This window comes from Phyllostomus discolor, chromosome 8 (genome assembly GCF_004126475.2).
Source record: "Phyllostomus discolor isolate MPI-MPIP mPhyDis1 chromosome 8, mPhyDis1.pri.v3, whole genome shotgun sequence".
Classification (NCBI taxonomy): domain Eukaryota; kingdom Metazoa; phylum Chordata; class Mammalia; order Chiroptera; family Phyllostomidae; genus Phyllostomus; species Phyllostomus discolor.
Window position 1 is genome coordinate 92,838,536 of NC_040910.2, and position 24,982 is coordinate 92,863,517.

The following is a 24,982-nucleotide window of genomic DNA, read 5'->3' on the forward strand; positions in this document are numbered from 1 at the left end:
TCCTGTCTTTGCTGTTATTATGATTCTTTAGTTTTCTTACAGCATTGAAAGTGGCTGATTTGGGTTCAAATAATTCTTCTGTTATTAATGTCTTTTTCAAGCCTTTCTTTTGCCATATTTAGTTTTTTTCCATTCTCAGATATGATTGTACCAAATCCTTTAAATGGAAACAGCAATAGAAGATCACTTTTGAAGAAATAATTCCTCTTTAATATAGCAAAAGGAAAAGAATCATCTTTCTTAATTTCTTTCTTCTACTCTACTTGCCCATCCACCCATTGAAAAATCATCTTCTTGAGGAGTCACCTTAAGTTCATAGGTGGTATAATGATTTCAGAGCACTTTATCTTTTTTTTTTTTACGATTTATTTATTTATTTATTTATTTATTTATTTATTTATTTATAGAGAAGGAAGGGAGGGAGATAGAGAGAGGGAAACATCAATGTGTGGTTGCTGGGGGTCATGGCCTGCAACCCAGGCATGTACTGTGACTGGGAATCGAACCTGCGACACTTTGGTTTGCAGCCTGCGCTTGATCCACTGAGCTACGCCAGCCAGGGCTAAGAGCACTTCATCTTAACAAACAGCCCTGGCTGGTGTGGCTTGGTGGACTGAACACTGGCCTGTGAACCAAAGGGTCACTGGTTTGATTCCCATTCAGGGCACCTGTCTGGGTTGTGGGCCAGGTCCCTGGTGGAGGGCGTGCGAGAGTCAACCACACATTGGTGTTTCCTTCTCCCTCCCTTCCCTTCTCTGAGAATAAATAAATAAATAAATCTTAGTGAACAAAAACATGTTTAATATAAAATCAGCCATGGTTTATAATTTTCTTAATTATGAAGTGAAAAACAAATTTAAGTTACCTAAATAAAACTGCTCTAGTGGGAAACATTTTCTGAAACTAATTCTCAATCTTTTGTTTTTGTTAGTGCAGCTACTAGCATAACATTTTAATATAAACACATTTCATTATTTAAGTTATTAGTGCCCAATGTACACCTTTTAAAATTTAAAGAGTTTGAATACAGAGCAGCAAGTTATAAAACTGTAAAATAGCATTCTTTTTTTGTTTGAAAAATTGTATGAAAAATGTATTTATACGTATATGATGGTTTGCAAGTTAGAGTGAACTATTTGCAACTTATATTGAATTATTTGTCTGATTTATTTTGTTTATTTCTGTTTTGTTTGAATTTTTTGGTCAGGAACAAGAAAGGAATTAAAAGGTGTAAGTGGTAAAGTTTTAAGTGGAATTGGTATTGGAAAGTGTTCCATCAAAAAGTAGATGATTTTCTAGCTTTTATGGATTACTTTTATTCTTGGATATAATATATGCACATAGTATATAACAATGAATTGGGCCCTAGCATTCTAATATTCAGGATGAGCTTAACTGTATCGTAGGGAAGAGAAATAGTATAATTGAGTGAAAAGATTGAAGGTTATAAAAAAGTAAACTAATTCTGCCACCTAGAGTTACCTTAATTCTTTTAGTATGTTAATTAATTAATGTGATCATTGCCAAGACCAAAAGAGAATTCAGTCAGAAATATCATGATATAATTTGCATCCCATTTTCTGTGTGACCATAAATTGTTATATTGCAACATATGTAACATAAACCACATGTCAGCTGTTTCCTGCCTCACTGTTGACAAGAGCCCCATTCATAACTCTTCTTTTTATCCTTTCAGTGAATAAGTAATTATTCAATATAGAAGGCAGGATATTTGGAACTGGCTATTTAATGTGGCAGCACTCTGTAATGAAATCTGCTGTTACTGGCAACCTGAGAGGGGAATGTAACAATTCCAGCATAGCTGTAACTTTATCTGCTTTGACTGTTTATTTGGCACATCAGTGAACCTTTTATCCCAGTGAGTGACAGTTCCAGAAGGGTCACATTTACATCCATTCTATCATGTATTGTAATATTTAATGGCGGACAAGGTTGAGCGAGACTGAGAGTAATTTGAACTTGCTTTTCCACTGGGTCGAGGCTAAAAGACAGCTTGAGCCCCAGTGTTGTGGTGTAACATGCTATGACTTAGCATTTGTTGATGAAGGCTAATCTTACTGACTATAATTTTTTAAAAAAAACTTCAGTTAAATGGCAGATTTGTTCTGCTAAACCATCACCCTCCAGCGCAAATTCTTTTAAGCTACTGTGCTACTTAGCTTTTTTCCCCCAACAGTGACCACGTCTATAAACTAACCATTTCCCAGTATTTCTCTGAGTGAGGCTGCGCTGTCCAAAATTAAGGTTGTTAGGTAGTAGTTACTGAGAACCCATGGGTTCTAATATATAGCATTAAACTTGTTTTCATTTTTGAGAGTTTTGAAACAGGAGAGAAAACAAATCAGGTCAACATTAGACTGTATTCCTGAAGCTCTACATATAGTGTGTTTACAGAGACATATAACCATTTCAATTATGAAACTGAATTATGAGTAAAATTGTCCAGGAAAACCTGTCTTGAATGATAATTCTACTGATGGATTTGCATTCTATGACAGGTAATTGGATTTCAGATGTACTTGTTTCACACAAGCAACCTGCCTTTCATATTAAATATTAATACTATGCATCCATTTTCATACCTTTGCTAGAGAATAGTGTTCGCTTCTTGTTGTTCGGTGATACTCTAGATTCACCTTGACATTTCTGTTCTTTTGGAAGCTATATTTTAAATACTTTGAAAAATATTGGTATAGTTTAGGATATTTAAATGGACTGTGCTCTGAACAAAAACAGTACTATTACCTCTACGCCGTAGTATCACAAATTCACCTGAAGCCTAAGCAGAAATTAAGATTGTCCTCAGTTTTGTCTGATTGTTTTTATAATTCCTGAAAGAGGAAAGTTTAAATGTACTTAAAACATTTGAGAATTTGAGAGTTGGAGTGGTATGTTAGAAACCAGTACAAATATGGACGCATCATTTACAAGTTTTAAGAGTGAAAGAGAACCAGTTTGAAATGGAATTTGTCGTTTTTCTTTAATGGCAGTTTTTAGATGGTGTCTTGAAATGTCTCTTTATTTGACAGTTGTGATTCATGGGCTCTGATTCCATGAGAGGTTTGGTAACATTTTTTATGGTGTCCAGACATCAGTTATCTTTTTCTTTCTTTTTTTCTCTTTTGAACAGCAATCTGGTCACTGTTCTAGGTGCTGCTGTTCTACTAAACAAGGAAACAGTCAAGATTCTTCAAATACCATTAAGAAGGATCATGGGGGGAAATCCAAGGTGCCAAAAATATATTTTGGGACACGCACACACAAGCAGATCGCTCAGATTACCAGAGAGCTCCGGAGGACAGCGTACTCAGGGGTCCCGATGACTATTCTTTCCAGCAGAGATCACACTTGTGTCCACCCTGAAGTCGTAGGGAACTTCAACAGAAACGAGAAGTGCATGGAATTGCTGGATGGGAAAAATGTGAGTAAAGTTATTTTGTTTTAGAGAAAAAGTAAGGCTGCAAGGGTTAAAGTCACTCAAATTTTGGTGTTCATTTTGTTTCATATGTACATTTCCAGTGATAATCAAATAATGTATGAAAATTGAATTAATTGCTAGTATTGATATTTTTGAAAAATAATTTTACCACAAGAAAATCTTGAAGTTTAAAATTATGGGGTTTTGTCCTAAAGTTTGGGGGTATTTAATTCCTTGGAATTAATACCCATTTTAATCAGATGTCTTCTTACTTTCTTTTAAGTCCTTCTACCAAAAATAGTCAAACATGGATGATGTCATATGAAGAGATAAAAGTGTTTAAGTGATTTAGTCTAATTAGATTTCATTGCTGTCTTATACATATTGAAAAACTTCAAAGGAAGATCATTTATTTAGGCTTTCTCTGAGCAAGTTTTAAAATGTTTTTTATAAGTGAATGAGAAATATAATGACTACCCTGTCTCATCCTAATTGGCACACATTTCTCTTCCTAAAAATTATATTAATTATTAACTCTAAAGATATGTCATTGATGGTTTTGAAGTTTTCCAGGGAAATCTAGAATAACAAGAATTTGGACTAGGTGGATATAGAGAAGTCTTTCTTACTAAAGATATATAATTTTTAAATAATTGTTGGCAAAGCATTAGTTTGGTAGTCTGTGTACCTGTTTGATAACTAGTTTACTCTGAAATGGAAGTTCTGAGTCTGGAATTGCATCCAGAAATTATTGGTGAACCATAAATTGATAGTGTATGAAATGACCAGTGATATTTTAATGGTTTTTGAAAGCTGTTCTATCTTTCACTGGTATCTTGTCAAAGTTGTTTTTACACAAAAGGCTATGAGCCATAGCCCTTGGAGTTTTGTTTAACTGATGTATCACCTTCTATTCTATAATTTAAATAAATTTATTTTGTATTATGCTTTTCTTTCCCAGTGCTTTCTTTTATTAGATGGAAATTTATTCATTTTATTTGGGGACATTCAAAATATGCTTCAATAGACATTCATGTAAATATGAAGTATAACTACTAAGGAAATTCAGTGGAAAAACTTAAGGGACTTGTTCAGAGCTAGGAAGAAAATATAAATTAATGAATCAAAACCAGTTTTGAAATTCTATTTATATTTATTTTGATAAGTTCTTTTTAACTAACTGAGGAACTGTGAAATTTTCAAAATATTTAAGAAGTTCTCTTCAAGGAGAGATGAAAATAGTAAAAAGTCAAATGCTAAAAAAGTAATAAAGTAGATAAAAGGCTCTTAGTGATAAAACCCTGTAAATTTTATGCTGAAGTAGACATCTTTCCATAAATGGCTAGTTTATCTACTGGATTCCTCAAATTCTTGAAATGTGTTTTTTGTCTATATAGTCTGTGCAAGGAGACTTACTGGCATTGCCATGATCTTTTTATTGTTATCGGGGAAAGTATAACAGTTTATTGTCTCATTATCAAGAGCAATTATAAAGTTTAAGATTGTGTGTTGAAAGCAGATAGTCTTATTTTATGTAATCCTCTAGAACCCCATAGTGCTGGTTATGTTTTTTGATTGATCTTTACTGTCATGAATGTGAATCATGGAAAAATAAAAAGTAATCTCATAGACTTGCATGGTCAGAATTTTTCATTGGCATTTACTTTCTGTTTTAAAGTAAACAAGTCTTTTGTTTTTGAACATTAGCAATATACATAATTGGAGATACCTGCTTGTAAGCTGTTTGTTTTGACCTAGTTCTGCCTCAGAATGCTTAGCTCCTAGGCATACACGAACATTCTTTTTCTAGTTCCCAGCCCTCGAGGTAATTTGGTATTGTAATGAGGGCCAATTACATAGTCACCATAGGTGTCTGTCTTTACCGTGGCTGAATTACCAAAGAGAAATGATAAATAGATAACTGCCAGTTTGAGTGAAAAAGAGTTTAAAGTGTGATAACACTTCAGTTGACAGAGTCCGCTCAGGGTTGTGTTACACTGCTAAAACGATGAGCTTTTCTGGTTTTGCTATCAGTCTGCACAGGAGTGTCATTCTAAGTGCCCTTGAAGTGTAAACTTTCTGATTTTTTGGCTTGATCCAAAGGCACATGTGTTTTTGTTCACTGTTTCTCTTTCTAAGGTTCTCTTATGCTGGAAAAGCAATGGATTTATTCTCTTAAAAGTTAATTTTGTTTCAGTTAAGAAAAAAAATCAACTAGCCCAGAAATAGTTCTAGAAAAATTATTTTAGATATAGAAGAATATCTGTTTTCGTTAAGATGAAATTTAACAGTTTTTAATCACAGTCTCTGAAGGCACCTACCTCCATACTAAATGTATAACAAGAAAATATTTAGAAGTGGGTACACAAATGCTCATTGCAGCACTATTTATAAAGCAAAAATTAGTAACAGTCTTAAATGCTCAATAATAATAAAATGGGTTCATTAGCTGTGGCCCATCAATTCAGTGTACAGATGTGGGCAACAATGAAAAAATCCTTAGTGATATGAGAAAATATTTCTTATAGGAGTTTTACTAAAACAGGCAGAGAGAAAAAAAGAGATCCTAATTTTGTGAGAAGTGATTATTATGACTGGATTATTAATAATCCTCAATGCCTGGGGAGAATTTTTTCATTCTCATTATTTTAATATTAGGTTACATTGTAAAGACACCAGTACATATGTACTATATACCTGTAGAAGATATATGAAATGAAACATATCAAAATGTTAATAATACATTTTTTGTGATAGAATTATAATGTAGGTTTTTTTTCCCTTGATAATCTTATGTACTTTCCAAATATTTGGAGTGAACATTCTTTATTCCCTTGGGACATTCCTTCCTCTCTAGCTCCTTCATTTCTCCTCTCCCTCTCTTCTTTCTTTCTTTCTTTCTTTCTTTCTTTCTACATATTTAGATTTGATTAATATTGTTTCATGTCTCAACTTAAAAGGTACAAAAGTGTCTGTTGAGAAAAACCTCTCCCACTCCTGTCCCTAAGTCACTAGGAATTTCATCTTTGAAAGCAACTAGTGATACCATTGCTCTTGTGTATCCTTACAGAAATATTTTTGCCTAATATCACTTTGATCAGAACAAAGCCACAACAAACATAATCTTAAAAATATATTTCTCAAATTAATTTGGGGTATCTGGAGCTATACTGTTCTGGAGCTCTATTGAGTCAACTAATATAGTGTCTTTTAAAAGGTTGGGATTGTAGGTATGGTATAATTTGTCTCCTCTATAAAATCTTTGCTTTCTGGCATTAATGTTCCTGAAGTTCTGAGATAAACTTGTTTTATTTCTTCTTTTCCAGTATGGATTCACATTTCAATTGTGCATATTTGTTTTTAGGGAAAATCCTGCCATTTTTATCATGGTGTTCATAAAATTAGCAGTCAGCAGACATTCCAGACCCTGCAGGGGATGTGCAAGGCCTGGGATATCGAAGAACTCGTCAGCTTGGGCAAAAAACTAAAGGCATGTCCGTACTACACAGCGCGAGAACTAATGGAAGATGCTGATATAGTATTTTGTCCCTACAACTATCTTCTAGATGCACAAATAAGGGAAAGTGTGAGTAGATATGTAAAAATTAGAACTTTTTTTCTACTTATTGGGATATAAGGGTGAATGTAAAAGCTTTTAGATGTTTTAATGTCTTTTACTTTATTTTTTGTTTTATAGTTAATTTATGTAAGTGTATAAACAGACTAGAATATTGAAATCATTCTAAGGTATAATAAAAACTGAATTTTAGACCTTGTCACTTTAATTCCCAAAGTAATAACTATTGTACTTTTAAGGACCAGTAGTGAAGTAGGATTATAGGAGGGTTTTTCATAACCTTGATAGTGATGACATTTTGGGCTGGATAATTCTTTGTTGTGATGGGTTATCTTGTGCATTTGTAGTAACAACATCCTAATCCACTAGAGGCCACCAGCACCTTCACGTTGTAACAATCAAAAATGTCTCCAGACTTTGCCAAATATACCTGGGGAGGCAAGATTGCCCCCAGCTGAGACCTATTTGTAGCTGTCACTCTTCCCACTTATGGATAGTCAGAAAGAATTATTTTATTTTTTAAAACATTTTAGTTGCCTATTTTTAAAGAGAGGGGAAGAGAGAAAGAGAGAAGTATCAATGTGCAGTTGCCTCTCACACGCCCCCTGCTGGGGACCTGGCCCGAAACCCAGACGTGTGCCGACACTCAACCCACTGAGGAACACCATCCAGAGCAGAAAGAGTTATTTTAAAACATTTATCTGAAGAATCTGTTTTGAAGAAGTTATTTTGGGAGAATATGCAGACTGCAAATTATGCTTTCTGAGCTTTTGAAAAGTGAACTTTGTATACAGCATTTGTGTATATTTGCCTGGTTTTTCTTAGAAACATCTAGTTGTTACAGTATAAGACCAAAAAAAGTGAGTAACTTGCTGTATTGAATTGTTATTTCTCTCTTTAGATCTGACTGCAAAACTTTCATTAGCTATCTTCTTAAGCTTGAAATTAATAGATATTAATTATCTATTAATTAGATAGATAATTAATATCTATTAAGGTCTTAAGAGATCTAAGGTCTCTTTCTTGAGTGATTGCAGATCAATGACAGATCAGTCTTCTAAAATTACTTTTATTAATTTTTCCTTTGCATAAAAATCTCTTACTGCCCTTTGCTCATGGGGGAAAGTCTATATTTCTTAAGCTTACTTCAGGTTGCTCAATAGTCTCACCTGAATCTACCCTTTCAGCCTTCTCTGTTGCAAAACCCGTACTGGAACCCCTCACACATTACGTCAGAGTCCGCTGAGGGTTCCTGGTTCTTTCCTCTATCTCTGGTTTTGATGGCAGCTGTGTTGAAATGCCCTCCTCTCTCTTTGTCTATCCAATCTAAATCCTGTTTCTCTTTAAACTCTGGTGTATTCCCAGCTCTTGCGTGGTCATCTTTGGTCATCTTCAACCCTCCATGTGGTATTATTTCCTCAGAGTAACTCATTGACAGTTGCTTTGCAACATTTCTTAAGTCAGGACTCTCCCAATTGCAAGTGTCATAAACTCAGCTTCAGTAGAGCTTAAGAAAAACTACTAACTCAGCCTTGTGATGGCTTTAGCTCAAGGCAAGTTCATTCCGATGGGAACAAAGGTAAAGATAGGCAGCTAGCTAACCTGGAAAAAAGTGCTTGATCTCCAGATTGTCCTAGTTTAGATCTCATATCCATTCTTGAACCAGTTGCTGTGACCGAGGAGGGATGGGATACTTGATTTAATTGACACGCCTGGCCTCTGAGCCTGCCCTATTGTCAGAGTGGAGATGTCCTTGATGAATAGATTAACAGTCCTGCCAACATCACGTGGGGGCTGGGGAAGAGTGCTTGTCAGAATGAAATGTTGCAGGACAGACTAAACAAAAGATATATATCATATTACAATAATATTTTGAGAGTCTTTTGAAATTTGTAGTGTTGCTTTAGTTTTAAAGGTTTTTTTATTCTGCTTTTTAAATGATGTTGGAGACTCCTTTATAGTGGGATTTGTATACTCCTTTGTGTAGCCAGCTGTACTTTGATCCTGTTTCACTTAACACATTATTTTTGTCGTAATAAGTTTGCAAAGTATTTTGATAATGAAACGTGGCAAACTCTAATGTTGAGGTGATTGTTTGGTTGGCTTTAGTACTTTAGAAGTTTTAAGACCTAGGATCAGTTGCTTATGTAATTGCACTTGCAATATTGGCCTATAGTGTGATTTTTTAAAAATGAAATGTCATGCCTTACTGCTGTTAAATCCATTTTTTCTGAAAGTTTTACAGGAAATTTTTTTAAATCTTATAGATGGATATCAATCTGAAGGAACAGGTTGTCATTTTAGATGAAGCTCATAACATTGAGGACTGTGCCCGGGAGTCAGCGAGCTACAGCATAACGGAAGTTCAGCTGCGGTTTGCGCGAGACGAACTGGATAGTATGGTCAACAGTAACATAAGGAGGAAAGACCATGCGCCCCTGCAGGCTGTGTGCTGCAGCCTCATTAAGTGAGAACCTTTGTCTGTCCGTGTCATTTGTGCTGCCTTTGAGTTAAGAACATGTTCTGTTAGGCCAGAGTATTTGCAGTTAGTAAACTGACCAGGCACTTTGGATATGGATTGTTCCTTGACAGTTAAACTTTTAAAAATTGGCTAATCCAAACTTTTGTCTTATTCAAAAGAATATAATGGGAAGAATCAATCCTTTAAATTGATCATTGTGAATCTTAATCCTAATTTACCAGGATAGATACTTGAACACCCCCATAGGCTATGTATAAGACTCTGGGCTGAACATAAACTAATGGTTTCATTTAACATTTTAAAGTTCTGGATCATGGCTTTAATTACTCTCTTTATCCTCCAGTTTGAGTAGGATTTTGGTTTAATGAGTTTCAGTTAATCAAGATTTTAATACTGTAAAATCATATATTTAGTAGGAATTTTATTAAAATTTACAATCCATAAAAAACAATGATAAAATAAAATTTACATTGAATAATTTCTCTTTCATTAGACATTAGGTTTTTTTATCTGTTTATCTTAGAAAAAACCATCCCCGACTCTAAATCCCATTTCATGTACTGCAGCATTTTTTTTCCCTTTACAGTATACTTTTCAAAAAATTTGAAAGTTATACAGTCACCTGTTTGAATAGAAAAGGTATACACAGATTTATATTATAACAACCTTCTCACCCCATCCTCCATATGCGTAGTTCTTGTCCTCCTACACAAGTTTACCATTCAGTGCATGTTTATGCATCTATGGATCAGGGGAGATACTTGCTCTTGTCCCTTCTTTTTTATCCAAATGATGGCATACTATATATACATTTTTGTCGTCCCCATTTTAAACATAAAAATACATTTTAAGTTTTTTAAAACCATTATGTTTTGGTATAATTGACATACACAGTGCTGTAAATATTTAATGTATACACCTTGATGAGTTTGTAGATAAGTATACGTCCATGAAACTGTCACCACAATCTATGCCATAAACATACCCCTCACCTCTGGAAGTTTCCTTCTGCACAGTGACAAAATGACCTATGGACACATTTCTCAGAATGTATCCCTGTCACTAAGTGACACATGCCTGTATAAGACACCCAGCTGGTGTCTCGAATTGCTTGGTGTAAGGAGAAAAACCCCACATTTAGTGACCAGAGGTGTCGGAAATGAAGTAGTAAGAGTAGAGGAGACATACAGGAATGTTTTTGTAGACAGCTTCTATGACATCTCCTGGTTTTCCTCCTCCTCACAACTTATTCTTTCTCATTTTTTTGGTAGCTCTTATTTTATTTGCTGTCTAAATATTGATGTGCTTCAGGACTTGTCCTAGGACCTCATTTCATTCCTAGCCATGCACTTTCCCTGAATTACACATACTGTGGCAGTACTGCTGAGGCCTGAACTTGTGGCTAGCCCCAACTCTCCCTGGAATACTATTTTCATATATCCAACTCTACTTTATATCTTCATTTGGTTATCGAATTTCAGCTTTCCAAAACAAAAGCTTATTCCTTTCCACTACCTACTCTTCCTGTCTTTCTTGTTTAAGCAAACAGTACTAACCAGTTCCTCAAATAAAAAAATTAAGCATTCTTGTTTTTTTTTTAAAGATTTTATTTATTTATTTTTAGAGAGATAGAGAAAGAAAGAGAAACATCAATGTGCAGTTTCTGGGGGTTATGGCCTGCAACCCAGGCATGTACCCTGACTGGGAATCAAACCTGGGACACTTTGGTTCCCAGCCCGCGCTCCATCCACTGAGCTACGCCAGCCAGGGCTAAGCATTATTCTTGATTATTGCCTCATCCCATTCAATTTATCAGTAAGTTTTGTAAATGCCACTTGCACAATATATCTGAAATCCTTCAGTTTCATATCTACCACCCCACAATCATTTCCCAACTAGAACACTGTAACAGCCTCCTAAGAGTGAAAGGTCTCTGCTTTCACTCTTGCCTTTCTCCTGTAACCCATTCTGACTTTGAAGCAGGAATCATCTTTTTTTTTTTTTTTAATATCTCTTGGTCTTTTTTTTAAAGATTTTATTCTTTTTTTTTTTTTTTTTTTTTTTTTTTTTTTTTTTTTTTTTTTAGAGAGGGAAGGGAGGGAGATAGAGAGAGAGAAACATCAATGTGCGGTTGCTGGGGGCCGTGGCCTGCAACCCAGGCATGTACCCTGGCTGGGAATCGAACCTGCAACACTTTGGTTCGCAGCCCACGCTGAATCCACTGAGCTACACCAGCCAGGGCAGGAATCATCTTTTAACACTAAAATAGTTGGTCTCTCTCTTATTTACAATTCTCCATTTAAAACCTTCCCATTGTACTTTGAATAGAATTCAAATTTCTTATCCTGGCCTAATATGATCTGATTTTTGCTTATCACTTGAACATTGTTTACACCTTTATTCCTTTTTGCCCATTGTGCTGCAGCTGCATTGGCTTTCTCTCAGGCCCTTCAATGAGGATAATTTGTTAACCACCTCAGGATCTTTGCATGGTTTGTTCTGATCTTCCCATGACTGGGTACATTTTTTTTTTAAAGATTTTATTCACTCATTTTTTTTTAGAGAGGGAAGGGAGGGAGAGAGAGAGAGAGGGAGAGAGAGAGAGAGAGACATCAATGTACGGCTGCTGGGGGTTCTGGCCTGCAACCAAGGAATGTACCCTGGCTGGGAATCGAACCTGGGACACTGGTACATTTTGCCTTCAACTGTTAAAATAAATGTCACTTTAGGTAGAGCTTTCTTGATATTCAAATTAAAGTAGCAATTAGATTACATTAACCTCATATATGTCTTATTACTACCTGATATTTTCTTGTTTATATATTTGCTTCTAAATTTATTTCTTCCTCCCTTTAGTGGAATGTAATATCCATGATAATAAGGGCCTTGTCTATTTTATTTACTGCTGTATTTCTATGACCTAGTATAGTGTCTGGCATAATAATAGACATTTAAGCCCTTTTGAATGTATGTATAGATATATTAATAAATATATATATTTTCTAGTAATTATCTTTTTTGTATTAATATGTAATTTTATTACATATTAATTAATATGTAAATTTAATTTTTAAAAAAAGATTATTTATTTTTAGAGAGAGGGGAAGGGAAGGAGAAAGAGAGGGAGAGAAACATCAATGTGTGGTTGCCCCCTGTTGCTCCCTACTGGGGACCTGGCCTGCAACCCAGGCATGTGCCCTGACTGGGAATCAAACTGGCAACCCTTTGGTTTGCAGGCTGGTGCTCAATCCACTGAGTCACACCAGCCAGGGCTAAATGTAATTTTTATTGGGTTGTTTTGTATTTCCTTTTAGCATTTGGGATGAGCCCTAAGACACGGCTCTCTTCTGGAGAGACAGTCAAGTAAAGCAGTGTGAATCCACAAAACATAACCCGGGAAATGACATGCATGTTTTTCTTTTTTGGATAAAAGCTTGCTTTTTAGCTGTGTAAATTTTTTTTTTTTTTTTGCAAATTGAGATATGCCTGCTTTTAAAAATATGTCTTAATCCACTTTTGTGTCCTAAGAGCTTCAAGGAATACAGACTTAATGTATCTCAATTCTCTGTTCTATGAAAATGGTGCACATAGGACAATACTGGATGATGGAATTGTTTTATTTTATTCCAGTTGGTTAGAAACAAACTCTGAACATCTTGTGGAACGCGATTATGAATCATCCTGTAAAATATGGAGTGGACGTGAAATGCTCTTAGATTTACATAAAATGGGTATTACCACTGCTACTTTTCCCATTTTGCAGGTAAGATTTTTTTCCCACCTGTGGAAATTTATTTAGTAAGTTTATCTAGAGTAAAAAAAGTAACAATTTAATCGTTTTAAAATTTTTATAATCTTGTGTGTGATGGCATAAATTATGGATGATAAAGTAGCATTATTCACTTTGAAGGAAATAATACTTAAAGGAATTAATTGCTTATTCAAAGATAAAAGAAAGTTATAAACTCACAACCTAAAAATAGGTTTACAACCTATTTTTAGGTTGTAAGTTTATTTTGTTAATTGTAAAAGTTAAAAATTTGGGGGAAAAAGGATAAATTTATATTTTGTTTTCCTTAATTTAGAGGTTGTAAACCTGGGTGAATGGAGATCCCGAGTGGGATATGGGATACTGTGAACATTATGAAATTCTATGTAAAATTTTATGACTGTGTACTTTTGTACATGTTTCTGAATAGAAGGTTCATGGCATATATTCTCAGAGAGGCTTTTTTCCCCCCAAAAAGGATGTTTTCATTTTTGTTCTTAGTTACTTATTTATTTAAATTAAAAGACTTTACATTTTAGAGTGGTCATTGTAGGTTTACAGGAAAATTTAGCAGAAAGGACATTACTCATACACTAGCCTCCCCAAACTCCACCCCCAACACAGATGTTACTGTTTCTCCCATTAACATCATGCAGTAGTATGGTGCATTGATACAATTGAACCAGTATTGCTACATTACTGTTAACTAAAGTCTATAGTTTATACTTTGTGTTGTACAGTTCTGAGTTTTGATTAAAAAACATAGTCATGTATCTACCAATACAATATCATACAGAAGTTTTTCACTGTGTTAAAAGTCTTCTGTGCTACGCTTACGCATTCCTTCACTATGTCTCACTTCCCTCGCTGAACCCCCCTGGCAACCTCGGATTTTTGTTGTTATACTGACTTCATATTTTACCTTTTCCAGAATGTCATGTACTTGAAATCATATGGTGTGTGGTCTTTACCGACTGGCTTCTTTCACTGAGCAGTATGCATTTAAGGTTCCTCCGTGTCTTTTTGTGGCTTGATAGCTTGTTTCTTTTTCTTGCTGAACCATATGCGTTGTATGTCTATACCACAATTGTTTATCCATTCTACTACTAAAGGACATATTAGTGGTTTCCAAGTTTTGGCAGTTAAGAATAAAGCTACTGTAAACATTTTTGTACATTGTTTTTGTGGACATGCTTACTTCTCATTGGGATAAACAGGAGCATGTTTGCTGGATTGTACAGTAAGACTGAGTTTAGCTTTGCAAGCAACTGCTGCTGTCTTCCAAAGTGGCTGTACCATTTTACATTCCCATGAGCAGCAAATGCAAGTTCCTGTTGTTCTTTCTGATCTTTTGCCTATGTTTCAATTGAGTAGTTTGTTTTCTTGCTGAGTTTTAAGAGTTCTTTGTATATTTGTGTATGTCCTTCTTCACATGTGTGTTACAAATATATTCTCCCAGCCTGTGACTTGTCTTTTTATTTCTGTTAATATCTTCATGGAGCATAAGTTTTTCATTTTCGTAAAGTTCAACTTACCAGTTTTTTTTTCCTTCGGATCATGATTTTGTTATTGCATCTAAAAACTCATCACCAAACCTAAAGTCACCTAGATTTTCTTCTGTCTTTTCTTCTAGCAGTTTCATAGTTTTGCATTTTATATTTAAGTCTAATCCATTTTGAGTTAATTTTTGTGAAGGCTGTAAGGTCTGTGTCTAGATTCATTTCTTTGCATATGGGTGTCCAGTTCTTCCAGCACCATTTGTGGAAAAGACTAATTTTGATCCCTTTCATTGCCTTTGCTCCTTTATTGAAGGTCAGTTGACAGTATTTATGTGGATATGTTTTTGGGCTCCCTGTTCTTTTCTCTGTGAAGCCCGGAAACAAGGAATAGATCTTTCTGTCTGCTCCTTCCCCAGTACCACACTGTCTCAATTACTGTACTTGACAGTAAGTCTTGAAGTTGGGGAGTGTCGGCCCCCTGACTTTGTTCTACAATAACTGTTTTGGCTCTTCTGGGTCTTCTGTCTTTCTATATAAACTTTGATCAGTTTGTCAGTATCCACAAAAGAACTTGCTTGGATTTTGATTGGGATGGTACTGAACCTATAGATCAAGCTGAGAAGAACTGACATCTGAATAGTACCAAATTTTTTTATCCATGAACATGGAGTATCTCTCCATTTACTTAGATTTTCTTTGATTTTTTAAATTAGAGTTTTGTAGTTTTCCTTATTGATTTAAAGAAGTTTTTGAACCCAAGAAAGTAACAACTATTGACAACATGATTACTGCTAGCATTTAGGGCATATGAGTATTCAAAAATGTTTTAATCAAACTTTACTTATAATTTTGCCCTGCATTTAAAAAATGCAATATAGTATTATAAGTGTTTTTCCATATTGTGACATCTTTTTTTAAAATCCTCACTTAAGGACATTTGCTTTCTTTTAGAGAAAGAGGGAGAGAGAGAAAGACAGAGAGAGAGAGAAAGGGAGAGAGACATTTGCTTTTTTTGGGAGAGAGAGAGAGGGAGAGAGAAAAACATCAGTGTAAGAGAAGCGCTGGTTGGTTGCCTTTGTACACACCCAGATTAGGGATCCATGCTGGGACCAGGGATCACATCTGGACTGGAGGTCGTGTGTACTTGTGCCTGGACCAGGAATGAACCTGCAACCTAGGAATGTGTCCTGACTGGGAATCAAACCAAAAACCTTTGGTTACAGGACAATGCTCCAGCCACTGAGCCGCATTGGCCAGGGCAATATTGTGACATCTTTTTATGATTTTTTTTGCATAAAAATTGTACATTTTAAAGGTTATTTATATCAACAGTAAAATAGATAAGTTCATTGTGGGATATTCATATAGTAGACTACTACATTGCAATTAAAAAATGAACCACTGCCGCCACAACCTTGTGAGTGAATCTTACAGGCATAATGTTGAATAAAAGGAACCAGACAAGAAGAGCACAAACTGACCCTGACTGGTGTGGCTCAGTTGGTTGGACATCATTCTGCAAAGCAGAAGGTCTCCAGTTCCATGCCCCGTCAGGGCACATGCCTAGGTTGTAGGTTCAGTCTGCCGTCGGGGCAACCGATTGATGTCTCTCTCTTACATCCATGTTTCCTTCCCTCTTTTTCTCCTTCCCTTCCCGTCTCTCAATAAATAAATAGTATAAATTGTATGATTTCATTTTTATGAATTTCGAGAACAGAGAAACATAATTAGGCTAATAGAAATCAGAATACTGGTTACCACTGTGTAGAGGAAAGGAGCAGTTTGGGCTGAGAAGGAGTAAGGGGGAACCATCTGGGATCAAGGAACGTTTTGTATCCCGAATGAGTGTTAGTTACATGGGTGTGTGTGTGTGTGTGTGTGTTTAGTGGACTGTGTATACAAAATTAGGACACTCTATATATTATTCTTGAATTAAAAATGTATGAATATATGTCAAAGAAAAAAATTGGAAAATACAGAATGGTACAAAAGAAAAAATACTCATCTTAAAGATGATTATTATTTTGGATTTATGTCCACCTATGCTTTCTTCAGTGCGTATATTAGCTCAGCATAAATATATTTCCAATATGATACATTTTTACTTGTAGCCTCTTCTCATTAATAATAAATTATGAGTATTTTCCTAAGAAAAATAATATTTTGCATATTAGCTTCAGTGTAACATTTTTGTCAGTGCATTTAGTATAAACTATTTGATTAATCTTGCATTTGAAATATAGGTTGTTTCCAGTTTTCCCAGAATAAGGAACAATTCTGATTTGAACATCCTTGTAAATATATCTTTGTATATATCACTCATTATTTCTTTTATATATTCTAAGTACTAATTTTTTGTTGCTATTGCAATGAATGTGTATATTCTTGTGTCTGTGGTTTATTTATGGTGTATTTTTCAAAAGATTTTTTAATTTTAGTGTGTTCACAATTATCAGTGTTTTTTAAATGAATTGTCGTGATTGAGTTTAGTTTTAGCAGCCTTTCCTTATCCTGTTCTACATTTTCTTCTAAAAGTGTTAAAGTATTTTTTTATAAAGGTTTTCAATCAGTCTGTAATTCACTTTTGTTTATCTTGTGAGGTAAGGAATCCATTTTATTTCCTGTATCGATAGTGAATTTTCTCACAATTTTTTACTAAACAGTCTGTCATTTCCCTCTGTTTGTAATACCATTTCTGTTGCATATGTAATTTTCATTCATGTGTGAATTTATTTCTAGACTCTATCCTATAAATCTGTTTATCTACACTGTCATATTTGTTAATACTGTTAGAAAAATGCTAATATCTGCTAGGGCATATATTCTCACTTTGTTCTTTTCCTTTGGAATCATCTTGGCTATTCTTGGCCTTACTCTGCCATTTGAACTTTGGAATTAGGTTTGAGTCATTCTTTTAACTTTTTTTTTAAGATTTTATTTATTTATTTTTAGAGAGGGAAGGGAGGGAGAAAGAGAGAGAAACATCAATGTGTGGTTGCTGGGGGCCGTGGCCTGCAACCTAGGCATGTGCCCCGACTGGGAATCGAACCTGCAACACTGGTTCGCAGCCTGTGCTCAATCCACTGAGCTATGCCAGCCAGGGCTCTTTTAACTTTTCTTATACTATAAGTAGTCATATTATTCTAAGCATCAGAGTACTCTGGAAATAATTCTGTTATTTAGGAGACTTATCAACTCTTTTAAGTTCCTTGGAGAAGCCATTTGGTAAGTACATTTTTATGTAGTTGATTACTTTTGAAGGGCACTAAATAATACCCGAATTGCCTGAAGAAGTAAATGTATAATTTTATTAAAGGTCTTTGAAGAGAATTTAGGACCACGTGGGAATCTATAGCATATTGTTAGCACTTGTGTATTAATAATGTTTGCCTATAATTTCAATGTATATTTTATTTGGGTTTCATTGTAGTTTTGAAAAGTTTGTTTTACTCCTTCACCACTCCCCCCAGTATGTTTAATATTATAATTTCTTATAGGGACATTTATCTGCTGTCCTTCAAAAAGAAGAAAAAGTTTTATCAATTCATGGTAAAGAGGAGGCAATAGAAGTGCCTATTATTAGTGCTTCAACTCAAATAATGCTCAAAGGACTTTTTATGGTACTTGACTATCTTTTTAGGCAAAACAGCAGGTAAATGAAGATATCTGATCTGTATATTTTCTCGTAAAAATATCAGCCTTATTGAGTGTTAGCATGTGTTTAATGCATTCTTTTTATGAGTACATGGGATAATCATAAACAAGTCATATAAATATTACTCTCATTGGCACAGATTCAGATTAATTGAAAATTAGTCTTAATGGAAATGAATATTAAAATCAGTAAATATACTAAGACATGTTAAATTTATAGTCCTCTAGGACTAACCTTAAGCATTTATGATTTTTCTTAAATATAGTTTACATACGTTGCTTCTTCCAGTATTAAGGAAGTCTTTTTCTTATTGCATGAAGCTTCTGTTTAGTGAATTATAGAAAATGAAAGCAGCCACCTTCCCCCACACTACCCCTTGTTAAGTTATAGTGCTGCATGGGTCTAGGATTTTTGCTTTTTTTAATTGTGGTAATATGTATATAACATAAATTTATCATTCTAACCATTTTTAAGTGCACATTTCAGTAGCATTAAGTAGGTCCACATGGACATAACCAAGGGGAGATGGAATCAGGGGAGGGAGGTGGGGTTGTCTGGGGCAGGGGGAGTGGTGGGGGACAAATGCAGACAATTGTATTCAAACAACAATAACGCTAAAAAAAATACAAGATCAAAAACTGTGAATAGTAAAATGACAACAAACTCACAACTATCAACAACTGAACTTAAAAAACAAAAACTAACCAAACAACTAGAACAGGAACAGAATCACAGAAATGGAGATCACATGCAGGGCTATCAGTGGGGAGGGGAAGAGGGAGAATGAGTGGCGAAAATGTACAGGGAATAAGAAGCAAATTAGGCACAAAGTAGAATCGGGTTAGGTTAAGAATAGTATAACAAATGGAGAAGCCAAAGAGCTTATATGTATGACCCATGGACAGGTACTAAGGTGCAGGCAGAGTGCAGGGATCTCTGGACTAGGAGTTGGGAGGCTTGGATTTGACTTCTGATTCTGCCAGGAGGTGTGTAGTGTTTGAACACAGGGAGGGGCAGTGGTGGAGGGCGGGTCATTCGATGATGCCTAGTCTCTGTAAGAGGGGTTGCTTCTAAGACAATGGCTTATTTTCTGTCAGAATTACTGAATTTAATTAATAGTGGTTGTGTGGTGGGGAGAATGTTATCTTTGAGTGGGAAGATAGCAGGACTCTCACTATAGTTTTAATGTTACCAGCTTTTATGTTGTATGTAGCTGGGACATTTTATGTTTTACAAAGTTATGCCATTTAATTACTATTTTACTTTCATTTAGGTTTGCAGATGATTTTAAAGTTGCTATTCAACAGACGTATACTTGGATAAATCTGACAGATACTTCAGATAAAAATGGGTTGTTTGCTGTACCAAAAAATAAGAAACGTTCGCGACAGAAAACTGCAGTTCATGTGCTAAACTTTTGGTGCTTAAATCCAGCTGTGGTAAGCTGATCGTTACATACGAAAATTCTGTCTTCTAACTCAATACAAACAATTAAATAAACATGTTCGACTTCTTTAAAGATGATTTTATATATCAAATGTTGTTTCCTTCTAGGCCTTTTCGGATATTAATGGCAAAGTGTGGACGATTGTTTTGACATCTGGGACATTATCACCAATGAAATCCTTTTCATCAGAACTTGGTGTTACATTTACTATCCAACTGGAAGCTAATCATGTTATTAATAATTCACAGGTTAGGATTTTTTTTTGAAGGCTTTCTGTCTTTTTTTGATCTTAGTATAATGCTATATAAACACACTGGAAGGTACCTAAGTACTAGCAAACAGATCCTGATAGGAAATTCAACATTTCAGTTTTGGAATAAAAGGAAATCTGTCTTGCTAGTGTCAACAAAAAGCAAATACTAATAAATGCATTCCTTCAACCCAATGAGTAAAAAATACACTTTGGATGCAAAGACTGTATTACAGTTTCCTAATTTAAATGTTTTACTGTTTTTAAGTGAAAATTAAAAACAAAAAAATTCAACTTCTTTATTATAGTTTCTATTGTTTAGTGATTTATTGATGTGTTTCTCTTTTCCATTAGACTATAGTGTATCCTTTTCCTTCTCCTTATGTCCACATTCTCCCGCTGCACCTGGATGCATACCTGGCGTTAGTTAGCAGTTGTTCAGCACATGTTCGATATCTGAAATGAATTAGAAGTACTCTTGTGAGTCCTGTGACTTAAGATTTTAATTTTTATAACAATGCCATATAAATGTTATTTTAGTTTTCCTAGGAATGCTTTAATTATCATTTGTCGATTTGTCTTCTGTTTGTTTGTTTTTTAAGAAGTAATTTAAAGCAGTTAGCTACATGTTTAACACCACCTCTGTGTCTAACAGTGTTCTAATACTTCATGAAGATGTAGTTTTCAACCAAGGTATATTTGTGGGGACATTTTTGTTTCCCACAGTTGCTTGGGTGGTACTATTGGCATTTAGTAGTTGAGAGCCCGAATAAGCTCCTATATCACTAAGAATTGTGCTTTCCAGAATGCCAGAGTGCTCCTGTCTACAAACATTGCTGTAAACTGTAGTGAAGGAAAAGTATGTGTTTCACATTTTAAAGCTGCTCTCTTTAAAGGCTCAAATAAATATTGGAAGTTATTAATAAATGCATTGTATATGAGCTTGTATGTTCATTCATTTGATTCCCCAGATTTTTATTTTAAAAATTATAAACTTTAGGAAAGTAGAAAACAATATTCATATAGTGAACATTTTATACTCTTCACCTAGATTCGATTGTTAACATTTTGTGTGTGTATGTCTATATATATGTAAATATATATACATACATATATATGAGAGAGAGGAAAAATAATGCAAAATGTTAAAAATTACGTATGTGTGATGTGTTTGTGATACATATATGGCACATTTCTGGATAAACTGTTAAAAAGTAATGTGGAAACATCATGACACCTTGCCTTTAATTAGTTTAGCACATCTGTCCTAGGAATAAGTACATAGTCTTATGTAACCACAATACCATGACTATGCCCAGGAAATTTAATATTGATACAATGGAATCAATATTTATATTTCTCCAGTTACTCTCAAAATGCCTTTTAACCTGTTTATTTTTCTTATTCTTAACCCAGGGTCCAAATAAATATTACATACTGCATTTGTTTTTTGTGTCTCTTTAGTCTTTAAAACAGTTTTCTTGCCCTTTTTTCTGGTCTTTCTGACATTTCATTAAGAATTTAAATCACCAGGTGTCTTGAGGAATGGCTTATAATCTGGATTTATCTGATTGTTTCCTCATGATAAGATTCAGGTTAAACAGTTTGATAAGAATACTGTATTTGTTGTATTGTTACTTTTAATTGTATTATATCAGGAAACATAGTATCAGTTTTTCATATTACTAGTTGATCATTTAATTAGTAGTTGGTTATGGTATTTATTAGATGTCATCTTGTAAAATGTACTTCAACTTCATATATCATTTCAGTTTTTTAGTATATTTTATTGATTATGCTATAACAGTTGTCCCATTTTTTCTCCCCTTTATTCCCCTTTGCTCTGCACCCGCCTCCCACCAGCATTCCCCTCCCACACCTTAGTTCATGCCCATGGGTCATACACATAGTTCTTTGGCTTCTCCATTTCCCATACTATTCTTACCCTCCCCCTGTCTATTTTGTTCCTACCATTTATGCTTCTTATTCCCTGTACCTTTTCCCCCATTCTTCCCCCACCCCTCCCCGATGATAACCCTCCATGTGATCTTCATTTTTCTGTGATTCTGTTCCTGTTCTAGTTGTCTGCTTTGTTTGTTTTTGTTTTTTTAGGCTCAGTTGTTGATAGTTGTGAGTTTGTTGTCATTTTACTGTTCATATTTTTGATCATCTTTTTTTTAAGATTTTATTTACTTATTTTTAGAGAGGGAAGGGAAGTAGAGAGAGAGAGAGAGAGAGAGAGAAACATCAATGTGCGGTTGCTGGGGGTTATGGCTTGCAACCCAGGAATGTACCCTGGCTGGGAATTGAACCTGGGACACTTTGGTTGCCAGCCCGCGCTCAATCCACTGAGCTACACCAGCCAGGACTTGATCATCTTCTTTTTCTTAGACTAAGTCCCTTTGACATTTCATATAATAAGGGCTTGGTGATGATGAACTCCTTTAACTTGACCTTGACTGGGAAGCACTTTATCTGCCCTTCTATTCTAAATGATAGCTTTGCTGGATAGAATAATCTTGGATGGAGGTCCTTGCCTTTCATGACTTCAGATACTTCTTTCCAGCCCCTTCTTGCCTGCAAGGTTTCTTTTGAGAGATTAGCTGATAGTCTTATGGGAACTTCTTTGTGGGTAACTGTCTCCTTTTCTCTTGCTGCTTTTAAGATTCTCTCCTTATCTTAATTTTGGTTAATTTTATTATGATGTGTCTCGATGTGTTCCTCCTGTGGTCCAATTTTTGGGGGACTGTCTGAACTTCCTGGACTTCTGGAAGACTGTTTCCTTTGCCAGATTGGGAAAGTTTTCTTTCATTACTTTTTCAAATAAGTTTTCAATTTCTTTCTCTTTCTCTTCTCCTTCTGGCACCCCTATGATTCAGATGTTGGGACATTTAAAGTTGTCCCAGAGGTTCCTAAGATACTTCTTATTTTTTTGAATTCATGTTTCTTTATTCTGTTTTAGTTGAATATTTATTTTTTCCTTCTGTTCCAAATCATTCATTTGAGTCCCAGTTTCCTTCCCTTCACTGCTGTTTCCCTGTATAGTTTTCTTTATTTCACTTTGCATAGCCTTGACTTCTTCCTCTATTTTGCATCCGTACTCAGTTGTTTCTTTGAGCATCCTGAATACCAGTGTTTTGAACTCCGAATCTTTTAGGTTGGCTATCTCCTCATCACTTTGTTCTTTTTCTGGAGTTTTGATCTGTTCTTTCCTTTGGGTCATATTTCTTTGTCTTCGTGTAGCTGTTACATTGTAAGGGGTGGAGCCTTAAGTGTTCACTGGGGCGGGGCAACCCAAGTCTCTGAGTTGTGGTGCTGTATGTGGGGGAGGGGTCAGAGAAGGAACAATGCCCCTTGCTCAGCTCTTGGCCCACTTTCAGTCACTTCCCCTGCTACCCACAAGCAAATTGTACCCTTCTGGTGCTGATTCCTGGGTGGATGGGTTTGTATATGTTCTAGGACCTCGTGGGTCTCTCCAGCAAACTCTCCTGTGAAACTGGGAATTTCTGCCACCATCACAACCCCCACAGATTTTTACAGCTAGAGGTTTCGAGGCTTTAGTTTCCCATGCTGGAACTCTGGGTTGTGTGGTCTGTCTTACTCCCCAGTTGTTCCTCCTTGCTTATCCTCACACAAATGTGGAACTCCCTGGTCCTCCAGGCACCGCCTTGCTGCTTGTCCTCTCCGCCTGGCTGCCCATGTCCGCCCCTCCTACCGGTCTCTATGAATGTTCTTTCTTTAACTCCTTGGTTGTTGGACTTCCATACAGTTCGATTTTCTGGCAGTTCTGGTTACTTTTTGTTTTTAAATTTGTTGGTGTCCTTCTTTTGGTTGTGCAAGGAAGCAAAGGTTATTTACCTATGCTTCCATCTTGGCCGGAAGCCTCATACATCATTTCAAAATACAGTACTATTATAGTTTTCAGCAACCTGAAGTGTTCGTATTGCCTGTAGATTACTGCTAAAGTTTGTTCTTTCTCTTGATCAAATTAACTACACTAAGACTAGAATTGTATGAGTTAAAAGAATTGCATAGAACTGTAAAATTTGGTGGGCTCGACGTTTTATGACTGCAGGTCACTGAGCATCAGTGGATTTGTGAAAGAGCAGTTTCTTTCCTGGTTGAGTCTTAGAAACTTGCTTATATGAGTTCATCCCAGCCCTCACCTCTAATATTTTGGAACTCTTTCTAATTTATCCATTTCATTTGTCCACATCACCCAACAAAATTCTGTTACATGTTTCGTTGTGCAAAACTATTTAGGGAATAGGTAAGTGAAACCCTTTTTGCTTTCATCATAGGAGAATTCAATGATCTACCTAAAAGTAAAACTTCTATAAATGAAATCTCTATATAAGTATATAAAAGTAATAGAAATAACTCCAACAACTTAGAAGTAAAGTTCCTTTAAACTTGTTGTTTGATTTTCTTTTGACATGTAGGTAATTAAAGCTCCCATCTAAATCCTATTTTGCCTGCCTAGTTTAGGCATAACTTTAATAATGATGTATTTATATTCTAGGTTTGGGTTGGCACCATTGGCTCAGGCCCCAAGGGTCGGAATCTCTGTGCTACCTTCCAGCACACAGAAACGTTCGAGTTCCAGGATGAGGTGGGAGCGCTGGTGTTGTCTGTGTGCCAGACTGTGAGCCAAGGCATTTTGTGTTTCTTGCCATCTTACAAGGTAGGGGAATATTTATTTTTTAATTTTATATTATTATTTTTAATAGTTTATTTGGATTGTTTTTTTTTCCATTGCCATTTAGCACCCTTATACTGTCTTCCACCTCTACTGTGTGCCCGCCACCCTCGCCCCGGCAATCACCACAATCATGTCTGTGTCCATGAGTTCTTTTCTTTTTCG

The 24,982-nt window shown here is 35.3% G+C and overlaps 1 protein-coding gene across 2 annotated transcripts in view; it reads left to right on the forward strand.

The window, feature by feature from the left end:
- BRIP1 (BRCA1 interacting protein C-terminal helicase 1) overlaps positions 1-24,982 on the forward strand; it is a 112,729-nt gene that overhangs the window by 31,017 nt on the left and 56,730 nt on the right. For both annotated transcript variants that reach the window (XM_036033594.1, XM_036033595.1), the window contains 8 exons: positions 3,152-3,442; positions 6,804-7,025; positions 9,284-9,483; positions 13,129-13,261; positions 18,264-18,418; positions 19,695-19,860; positions 19,976-20,116; positions 24,641-24,802. In XM_036033594.1, coding sequence (XP_035889487.1) covers positions 3,152-3,442; positions 6,804-7,025; positions 9,284-9,483; positions 13,129-13,261; positions 18,264-18,418; positions 19,695-19,860; positions 19,976-20,116; positions 24,641-24,802 — 1,470 coding nt within the window. The remainder of the gene's footprint in view (positions 1-3,151; positions 3,443-6,803; positions 7,026-9,283; positions 9,484-13,128; positions 13,262-18,263; positions 18,419-19,694; positions 19,861-19,975; positions 20,117-24,640; positions 24,803-24,982) is intronic.